The sequence below is a fragment of the Electrophorus electricus genome, unplaced genomic scaffold (assembly GCF_041902795.1).
Source record: "Electrophorus electricus isolate QZ-2024a unplaced genomic scaffold, ASM4190279v1 Scaffold37, whole genome shotgun sequence".
Taxonomy (NCBI): Eukaryota; Metazoa; Chordata; class Actinopteri; order Gymnotiformes; family Gymnotidae; genus Electrophorus; species Electrophorus electricus.
The window spans coordinates 1592455-1603586 of record NW_027658660.1 but is presented as its reverse complement, the minus strand read 5'-3'; the positions used below and the strand labels follow the sequence as shown (position 1 = coordinate 1603586).

Here is an 11132-nt window from a genome sequence, read left to right as displayed (position 1 = left end):
CAACTTTCTAGATCCGATTACTACACGTGTGTGAAGTACAGGTGCTGTAGCTATACAAAATACAAATGTCCACAGTAGCCTAATTATAATATATGCATCCAAAATAAACACCAGAAGCCTGGACTAATGCTAATGTACATAAGTGCATTAAATCTAGGTAGAACTGTTCGATAGGTAGGATAACAAAACACTTGTCCCGCCATACAAAAGAAATGAGAGCGTGATAAGGACTCCAAGTCGCCACCAGATGGCGCCCGAAACCGCTTAAATGTATTCCAGTCGGAGATGCCTTTTACCTTAACATGCCAGGATACACACTCACTGGATGTTTAATCTTTCGAATGGGTCAGCTATATTTTTATAGTCAGGAAAGATTTTTTATTATTATTAATCAGTTAAGTAATTCAAGCTGTTGCATTTTGCTGAGTTGAGGGAATATTGCATAACCCTGTACTAGCCAAATAATTAGATTTGATGTGCTATTTTGTGGATTAATACCATACCTGGCATGGTTTTAATGGCACATGGTCAATACTTGCTGTCAAAATACAGAGGTTCATAAGGACCTCCTTCCTTCATAAGGAGACTCCTGTTTTTGAAACTGTTTCACGCTAACACCACTGTTTCTGCATACTAGCTCTTACTGCTTTTTTGCAACATGTTTATTCTTCGCCGTTAGCGATAGTTTTATCTGTGAGAAGTGTAGATGAATTGCTGTTCTGTGACGTGGGAGACAAGGCAGGATGCAAAGACGAGCCGTGGTTCACATGAGACAGATGTTTATTAACACACAAAACAAAATGAAACCAAACACGAAGAACATTAAGCACTAACATCGGAGGCTCGTTGCTTTCAGAGTCCTCTGACCCGGTCTATAAACCACAGGAAGGATCCTCATGGCGGGCCTCCTCCACCTCCACTGATGGATCCTCAGAGCGGTCGGATTCGGTGTCCGACCTGAGGCCGACGTCAACATACTCCTCACTCCTGCTGTAATCCTCATAGTCCTCCTGGTAGTCCGTGGGGGGAGAGTAGGACCCTGCAGAGTCAGACCCTGGATATTGGTAGTCGTAATCGTACGGGTCCCGGTAATCCAGTGAAGGTAGGCAGGACTCTGCAGCATCTGATCCTGGACCACCACCAGGGCCCCCCCAAAATCCTCCAGAGATACTCTCCCCCGATGTGATGACAGGGAGTGTTCCCACAAGCATGGAGGATTCTCCTGCATGGGTTGGGTTTCCCCTTTTTCTTCTTTCCCTTGGCTCGAGGCAACCTTCAACGGTCGGTGTTCCTGTGACGTGAAGCCGGATGCAAAGATGAGCTGCGGTTCAGATGCCACAGACGTTTATTATCATACAGAACAAGACAAAACCAAACACGAAGAACATTAAGCATTAACACTACTTAGAACATAACAGGCAGTCTTAAAACACAGCAAAGCAGCATACATGGGGTCAAACACTGACAAGCAACAACAAAACAAGGGTTTAAATATGTGTGCTCACAATTAAAAGAACTATAGACAGATGCTGGTTCACTCCTAACATCTGCAAATTAAAATACAAGTTGGTTATTTCTCAAAAAGGACTGAAGCTCTTCCTCTGTCAGTGAAGCACCCTGGTAGTGTTCTCATATGTGGCGATGGAAGTGACGTCCATGTAAATAGGTGTTTAATCCCTGCCATGTGCTACTTGGAAAAGAAATTAATCTTTTAGTATGAACAATGTTGGGGATAAAGAATGGGGACTTGTACATCTCCAATAGCGATTAGAAGACAATAGCTGACACTAGGACACCTCATCTAAATATGTTGACTTGACAAGTATAGTATTATTCATGTTATAAATCTATGGCATAAAAATATGGAAAAAGTGTTTTAACAAGAACGCCAGAGGGGGCATTTACTATTTTGTGGAGAATAAAAAATGGCTCATTTTAATGGGTTAAAATTTTTTTAATTCTTTTACAGAGAGGGAAGGGTGAAAGGACTGAGAAAGAAGGTTAGCACCTGCCAACCGGTGCTGGGAGTAGGCCTCACTCACCTGTCATGCACAAGAGACCTGCAGTCCCAGGGCACAGTAAAGGCTAATTTACTCCCTACATATATAAGCTTGTAAAACTTGTTTCTGTTAGAGTGCTCCTAGACTGAGGTACCTACATTCCTAAGTCTGAAAGGTGAGATTCTACCTGTGCACGTAGAAAATCAGGTAGGCTGTTTTTGTCCTGCTCTTCAGGATGGCTGGCTCAGTGCTTCTTGATACTTTTAAGTCACTGAATGACAACCAGCTCTGTCCTTCTCCCTCAGCTGTGTCACTGATATAGTGGCCTGTCGGAGTAGTCGGTGGTCCTTAGTCATTTAATAGTTTCTACTGCACGTGTATAAATAATGTCAGATTACTCACCATGGTCCATGCTGTCACCTAAATGAGAAACCACCGCCTGGAGTCTGTAGGTGCCAGTGGGTGCACATTCCTGCAACAAACAAATACATCTTTTTTTTCATACGATTAACTGAAAACGCATCACGGATCGAACGCCATCTCTGTATTAACAGGCCTCTTTCATTCTCTCTCATTCTGTCTCTGTGTCTCTCTCAGCTTGCATCTCTCTTCTTTTTGGTCTCTCTCTCTCCTCACCGGTAGGCTTACTTGCTGTCCTCTAGCTCCCTGTCCTTCTCCTCTCTCATTTACTACTGATGGGTTAAAAGAACTTAGTCATTATGGCAGATACTAATACACAGCCATATTATCACTCCACTGTAAGAAAATGGCACAGCTCTACCTGGCTGGGGACTGGAGTTTTCCCCCAGTTTATCATTTTGCATTTCTTGCGGTTTGTCCTGGGTTCCCGCTGCTCCACTGAGGACAAACCACAAAGCCATTCAGTCGGCATTTTGTAGCTAAATGGGAATGGGTGGACAGAGAAGTATGTGGGCACGGGTTGATGGTACGAGCTCACCTCGACTGCTGCCTGAGAGAAGCCACCCCAGGAAGGGCAGAGAGATCCAGCTCGGACGGGACGTCCATCACGTCTGAGAGCTTTTGGCCCAGCATGTCAAACCGCTTAAGGTGGAGGACGAAAATACTGTTCCAAGAGGAAAAGTGACTTAAGGACTGGAAGTGTGTGTGAGTGGAGGAGGGTGTGTGTGTTGGACTGGTTTAAAACTCATTCTTTAAGGTCATCTACGTCAGACGAGACTCACCGTGGCAGTGTGAAAAACTCCACCTCTTCAGTTGCCTCGCAGCCTGCTTCACACTCACAAAAACGCTCCAGTAGTGTTGGCTGAAAAAAGAAAGAGGCCCTTTCATTGAGAGTGATAAAATCAAAATGGTAGCATGTCATAACTGTATTCTCTCCTTTACAACAGGGTAATGAAGCCTTATCCAAAGAGGGTGTGTGAGGTGACCGACCTTAAAGTAAGTGTGTAGGCTGTCAGTCGTAGCAGGGCTCAGATTTACAGAGAGGTGGTTGTAAACATCCACTCTGCAGCTCTGCTTTCCACAGCTTTCACAAAATGGAGAACAGAAATGTTACAACATTTGCACAGAAATAATCTCCTGCATCCCTTATACAGTGTGAGTTATCACATGCTAATATGCTCAGTTTTACAAGTAGATAACATCTTATCTAATGTGAAGCATCAGAGCAGAAAACATTTAGAATGCTCAGTCCATGTCTGTTATGTTTTCCCAAACTCACACACTCTCTGAGATTTGAAAGCTATGTGATGAATACAAGCTGAACTTGTGAGCATTTTAAATGTTCATATTTAAGTTATGTATGTTATGAAACTTTCATGAATACTTTAAACAGAGATGTCCGGAGAAAGCGCCTACTCTCTGTGAGAAAATGTACTTTAAACAAACACGTTAAGACTGGTTAAGACCAGTCCATTAACACAAAGGAGATATGCAACAGTGATACCTAATTACCTGGTGCATGTGAGCACAGACTTGATATGAAACTCAAAGTTTGCCACAGGGCAGATGTAAGAGAAGAAAGAGGCCCTGAGTCTCTCTCCCTCCTCTTTCAGCTGCAGTAAGCAGAGCATCAGGAACTCATGAGCATCCTGTGGAGGACAGCACAGGAGAACATCAGAGGAGGATTTGCTCCTGGACTTCAACAGCAGCACGGTGAGAAAACAAAGGTGGCCGTGTGCAGTTCCTGCAGGGTACTGCGTGAGGTTCTGATGTGTTCTGAATGGCTGAGGGGGCCATTTAGCTGGACCTGTTCATAGTCCTCTTCGAATGCAGGGCAGCGGGCTGAAACACACTCAAGCAGGGCTCCCAGGAGCTGCACCTTCTGCTTTGTGCTGCAAGTGGTGAGCCGGGCCTGCTGCAGATCTGAAAAACATCTTCACACAGCAACAGGGAGACCAAGTGGTTTATATCTCTGAGCATCACAGCACCTCCTTAAGCACTCATGATTAAACAGTTCATTTAGACCCATGTGAAGCCTCTGGTTCTGAACGGGTACCTGAGCATCTGGCAACTAGAAGGATCCGTCAAGCAGGATGACTGAGCTCTGATGGGTCTCCAGAAGCAGGAGATACTCAGTAGGCACTGCAGAGTGGCGTTCATATAGCAGCTGTTCCCAATGTTGGGAAACCTAACAGGTCATCCATGTTAAAAATAGATTTAGTGCACAAGCTCTGAAACATCCAGGCCACTACATGTCAGTATAATGGCTGTTTCATAATGTGAAGAAGAACTGCTAAATGACTTACTGCTCATTTAATTACAATATGTTTGTATTTGTATAGGAGAAAAAGACTGAGCTTCACCTGTGTAAACTGTAAAATCATCTACTCTTAATAGGCTGTGTAGTAAAACGCGGTGTGTATTCTCGTCTTTACCCGAGCTGCCGAATGTTGAGGTGTTCGACAGCGGAATGGATGGGGGTGTGGCCTTGGCCCTCACCCTGACCAATCTGACGCCTCCTTTTACTCCTGAGGACGTGCAGCAGCTGTCCCAATAAATTCTGCGGCTGAACATGAGTGTCTGCTTGCATCAGAACAGCCGGAAACCTGAGAGACAGAAAAGAAGGGAGAGATGAATACACAGTGGCCAGTTATGCACAAAATGTTCACATAACAACCCTTAGACAGATAAAGGTGTGAAGAATGAAAAATACAATGATGTTTTTTCTCGTTTTATGCCCCAAGGAAGTTACAATGGCAGTGCCATTGGGTAACCACCATGCCACACTTTTCTCTGCCACGAAGATTAATTTTGATAATGTACCCACCTCTCAATGCGCACGGAGTCCACATCTTTATCTGCAGCCTCTGTATAGAGAACAGAAACTTGGAGTAAATGTCCTTAACCAAAAACAGACTATGCATTTGAACAACATGATCAAATCTGCTGAGCTCTAACCAGGAACAATCACTGCTGTAGTCCTGAGCGACTCATATGAGGAGGAGGAGGAGGCTTGACCAGGAAGGCACGACTGGGTAGAAGAGGCATTGTGGGATATGTCCACAGGTGAAAAGGAAGAAGCAGTACTGAAGATCAGGGACCCCTCAGAGGAAGAGGGGCAAGAAGTGGAGGTGGTCACATTCGCGGCGTGACCGTCTAATGCCACGCAGGAGTCAGACACTTTGGAGGATGAGATTATGTGTCTCCACCAACTTCTATTCGTTTTCTCCTTCTTCTTTTTCTGTAGAAAAGCATTGTAGAAACGTATTGATTTGTATATGAAGTATTATCGCGACTTAGCGATATCTCGGTATTCTTACAAGAATCTCATTTTGATTTAAAAAACAAAACAAAACAAAACTTTTTAATCATCTGCATTTGCGCTAGTTTTTTTAACAGGAAAATGCTAATTAGTTACGCACTGTAACGGCCCGAGTGCCGCTGGTCAAGGAACAGGACGTACAGACTAGCTCCACGGAGACGTTTATTAACGATTATTAACATACGATACAGACACCGGCACTCACGTATAACACAAACTGTGACCGTGAACACGAACATGATCAACGACTGACAATAAGGCACACACTAACAAGGGTTTAAATACATACAAACATGACAAGAGTAAACCGATGCAGGTGTGTGCTGAACAACATAGGCAAGGTTACACACGAGACAGTCAACGAAGAACTCCCAGTGCACGCGGCGGGCCATACCACGTGACCAGTGGAAGCGTTCCGTGACATGCACAATAAATCTTAATCCTTTTCAGATTATCGTATTTAAAATCGTTCCCAAAGTGTAGGAAAAAACATACATACCTTCATACACGAGCAAACACAGCCCATCCTGTTCGAATCTGTGATCTACTCGATTAGAGAATTAAGTAAAATATCAAATATGGTTTTTACAGGTCCTTTAACTGATATTCGCGATACAGCGCACCTCATTTTGTTTTAAAACGGAGTTTTGACTCTTAGATGTTCTGAATATGTATTATTTCGTCATTACTGATGCAAGTTCTCAGTTCTCATACGTTGTCACCCTCTTGAAAATAAATATTATTTACGTGTGTGTGTGTGTAAGCGTTTCAAACGTTAAGATTCTTTAACTTCCGCAGTATAGTTTGGTAAATTCAGGTAGCGTAATGTTTTTTCCTAAAATCCTCACTGTCTCGCCCTGTGGTAAGGAGAAATGTTTCAAATATGACAGGTTACGTTTTATCATAGATAACTGGCTACAAAGTTACATTTGCGCCCTAATTTCTCTAGACATACATCTATAAGCATTGTTACTTTAAGAAGCAATTAGTCTTGCGCTCTGGCAAACGTGTGCACCTGTAAATAATTACAATTATTTTAATGTACAACTTATTTTATTGTATAACCACACTGTAAATAGAATCCATAAGAATGTATTCAAAGCCAGAGTTGTAACGTTCAGTTATTTTTACAGGTAGAGGATTACTGTGCTTCTACTATCTCTTAGCAACAAGTGATTTTTTTTTTCTTCAGTATGACATGTGGGATAGTTTAGGGAACCTGATTTTTTTGTTAGATAAATATGTGTGGGTTATGACCGTTAAAAAGACCTGAACAAAAAAAATGTTTGGATTTTTATTCGCTGTCACCTTTCATCACGGGCAACATAAAAAATCACACTACTGCAATATCGCTAACATGTTACTGGCATGCGAATAAGACACCTGAGCACAGAGAGAAACCCAGTGTTATGATTACAGTTGACATTGGAACTAGCTAGATAGCTCATATTAAGACACTTCTTTGGAGAACACGTGCTAAAGTGTTTTCCCCACAATCTATATGCATAATTTATTTGCCAACTGTGACCAGAGAGAGAACATAGCTAGCTACCTTACTCACAGCCTAGGACTTGAATGGATTTTGATGAGGACTGCATATGCCTGGGATCAATTCAAACACGTCATGACGATGATATAAAACCTGATGAAACAAGCTTGACAAGCAGCAGTTCCGTTTTTCCATGAAAGTATCAAGCACAGATGAAGACGTTTCTATGGTTATCTCGGTTTTATAAATATTAGCCTATAGAGTTGGGCTTAGTACGTGAATAAAAGATGGAATTAAACATGCATAAATTACGGTGTCCTGGAAAACCCATCGTGCTGCAAATACACAAAGCATATTCATCAAAGTGGTAACACACTTTAGAAATGCGGTGCAAATTTAGAAAACGCATACAACTTCAGGAACAAATCCTGTCACAACACAACGGAAGTGCTGTTTCCGGAGGACACGGAAAGGGGTGGACTTCTATGAGATTAGCGTGAAGTCTATTGGAAGTAGTGACAACTGAGTAAAAAGGGTTGTTTTTTTTTCCAGTTACCACGGTGTTATCAAGGGTAGGTATGTGATACAGAATGGAAGACCGACCTATTCATGCTCTGCATTCTTGCATATTTATTTATACATAAGGCAGCCTTAAAAACATGGGATGGAAATCCCATTTAACACAATATGCACTGTTTTACAGTCAGAGTGAAATAAGTAACATTCTCCTTTTAATATATATTTTTTAAATGTTAAAATTCTTAACTATGTCAGTTAAGCTGCCAAAAATGCCCCTTTTGAAATTTGTATTTCTAATGTCACAAGAACACTTTATTTACCTATCTCTGCCTATTCAGCCTATAGAGGTTTAGCACACCCACTTAAATTGCCTTTCTCAGGCATTTCAGCTCTGAGTACCTTTTGAAAGCGTTAGGATTGCTCTGCTCCACTGCAGACTTTCTCACTTTAGCAAACAAATGTCCTCAATACATTTATCCCTCTCATTGAAATTCATATCTTTAGGTTCCACCTGTAGATATGAGTAGAAATATTGTTGAACAGTATTTAAATACATTTAATTGAAATATGACTTTAATTACATTTTGATACATTTGTAATTTATAATTTGTATTGGACTGGAAAGGAAACAAATACAATTTTTATCGCATAGCCGTTATCACATAGCCTGCAGGCCTAATGATGTAAAAATGTGCCCCCAAACATCAAATGTTCAACAGAAATAACAGGACCTGACACACTAAGGTACCGTAGACCCATTCAAATTGTGCTATTGGAATAATAAATTCCAATGCGCTCAGTCATTTTAGCTAGTGTTGATTTTGATTCTCGCCACAATTATACTAATAATCAGTGTTACAACTCAGCATGCAAAGTCACCGAACAGTCGACTGTTAATTCTATAGTAAGGAGAATGTAAAACAAACAAACAAAAAACCCACCAACAGTATTTTTTTTTCCTGTAACTGACAAAGATTGCATATGCTAAATGTATGTGTCCTAAATATATTCTAAATACATTTACATTAGTGTTTTTAATTAATTTCTCGAACATTTGTTGAAATGCATTTGTAATTTATATTCAGAGACATTCAGTGTACTTAAGTACAAGCATTAAATTAGCATCACTGTTCACCATAGCCGTTTTTCCATTTTTTGTGGCTTTTGTCCCCTGCCTCAGTTTGGCTTTAAATCATTTGTCTTGGTTCTACTTTACTTACTATGGCTGATTCAGTTCCCTCAGTAGTCAAGTAATTCTTCATTAAATACTTTCTTCTAGTATCTGTTTAAAAAGTAACAGAAAATGTCTTATTAGCGTTGTATAGATACTTAGAACACTTCTACGTAGATCTCTCTCTCTCAGACACACACACACACAGTTCATCCAAGTGGTGGCTGTGGTCAGAACTTACCCTTAAAGAAGTCATCCTCTGAGGTCGTGTTCCTTCTCTTAACACCCTTCCGACAGCAGCAAGTGAACAATAGCACAAGCTGCGTGAATATTCTGGTAGGGATCTTGTCTTTTCGTTTTTCTTTTTCCCATATTTACCAAATGTGCTTTTCCTTTTGGTCCAATCTTCCTAGGATATTTTCTCTCAAATTACATGGAGGGACTGACATGTTCTAAACTGCCTGTTATACCTTTACCCAGGGATGTTCTATAGGATTAAGATCTGGGGACTGTGAAGGCCAGGGAAACATTGAAAATTTGCTGTCTTGATACTGGAACAAATCCGTGATTATACAACCCTTGCGGCAGGGTTTCTTGTCTTGTTGAAAGTGTCCTTCTGCCATAGTTTAAGCAGCTGCATGAAGGGATGCACTTGGTCACAATACATAGGTAAGCCCTTCTGTTCAAACATCTACTGATTTCAGAGGACCCATGGTGTGCCTTCAGACATGTTAGTTGGAGCAACAGCATTGTATCTGGCTGCAATTTGCTTGACCGTGCGCCACTTGATCATCAGAATGATTCTTGATGTCATCCTCTTCTGATCACTTTCAAAATATTGGTCCTAGCTAGTCTGTTCCATGCCTCGTTCGCAGTTCGCTTCGCTCAGACCGCTTGACTTTCCCATTCTAATGTTTACATGGTGTTTTTTGCAATTAGTCAAAACTGACCTTTCATGACCTTCATTATAAACTTTTCTAAGCAGTCATGACCTCACCCTGTCATAATATGTACTATTAGATCTTCCCTGTGTCCAAAGTGATCTCATGGCAGGAATTTTCCAGCCAACCATTTCCAAGTCAAGCCAATTCAAGCAGAAATGCCAATGAGAGCGTTTCTGATTAACTCCTGTCATTGTACTAAGTCGGTAAGAAAGGGTTAGCTACATAAAAATAAAAGTGAATGACTTAAAAGTTTGATCATTTTAACTGAATCTATATTTTATGGAATGGTGTAATTAACCTTCATTATAAACTTTCCTTAGTCGTCATGGCCTGTCCCTGCCAGAATATTTACTATCAAATCTTCCCTGTGTCCAAAGTGGTATCATGGCAGGAATTTTCCCAAGTGTTTACATTAAAGGAATCTGACTATACTGATTACTCTTCGCCAGCTAACAGCAAATAAAAGATGCTGGATTTTGGATTATGTGAGTATATAACACGTGACTGTGTTTGTGTCAGAGAAGGGAGAGGAGAGGCTTTGTCTCCAGCCTCCCGCTGCTTGCTGCTGTTCAGCTTCTCACTCCTGAGATCCTTCTCGCTCTCCTTCTCCCCATTGCGTCCCACTCCGCCAATGCTGCTGCAACTTCAACCGCTGACAAAGTGCACCAGCTCAAAGCGTGGTCTAGAGCCAAATTTCAACACGGGCATCTTCCTCATTGGCTCATCTCCTCAGAGGGGCAACACATGCACAGTTTCAGCTCCTATCGATACCCACGTAGAACCTTATAAAATCAAACTGACAATGACAAGGAAACCATATTTTCAACACCTCCAGCACAAGTAGTAGTTTTTAGCAATGCACTACTTTTAGTGGTTGTTGAGCATCTGGAAAGAATGCAAGTCACCAGGGTAACATCAAGAAGCCCTTTTAGACTTACTTCCATCAGATGAATTCGGCCTCTTTTTTGCTTCAGTATTTGGGACTAATTCGTAGGAGGGCATTTTGCCAACATGAATCCCCTCTGCCATGTCATGCACTCTCTGCATCAGTTGTGGGCCATACCTGCTAGACCAAACATTTACATTCTGAATACTTTGGCTGAAGTTGTGAAAATGTTAGTATAAAAATCAACACTTTTAGCTGTATCTTAATTTCAGGCTGATTTAACAAGTAGATAAGCTAACGTAGTGAGCGGTTGTCTTGGCTTGTCCTAATGGCAGTCAGGGGCCAAAACACTTACTGTAACACTTTATACTTATAACGCAC

General features: G+C 41.4%; 1 protein-coding gene across 1 annotated transcript in view; it reads right to left on the bottom strand.

Moving 5' to 3' along the window:
• Positions 1–762: 762 nt before the first annotated feature.
• The window catches only part of LOC145655851 (ubiquitin carboxyl-terminal hydrolase 29-like), a 43065-nt gene continuing 32695 nt past the window's right edge, over positions 763–11132 (bottom strand). Inside the window, exons 2-10 of the mRNA XM_081709316.1 lie at positions 5379–5661; positions 5248–5287; positions 4856–5026; positions 4477–4608; positions 4228–4354; positions 3933–4069; positions 3411–3504; positions 3203–3282; positions 763–3084 (exon numbers count right to left, since the gene is read on the bottom strand). Coding sequence (XP_081565442.1) covers positions 2955–3084; positions 3203–3282; positions 3411–3504; positions 3933–4069; positions 4228–4354; positions 4477–4608; positions 4856–5026; positions 5248–5287; positions 5379–5661 — 1194 coding nt within the window. The 3' untranslated portion in view covers positions 763–2954. The remainder of the gene's footprint in view (positions 3085–3202; positions 3283–3410; positions 3505–3932; positions 4070–4227; positions 4355–4476; positions 4609–4855; positions 5027–5247; positions 5288–5378; positions 5662–11132) is intronic.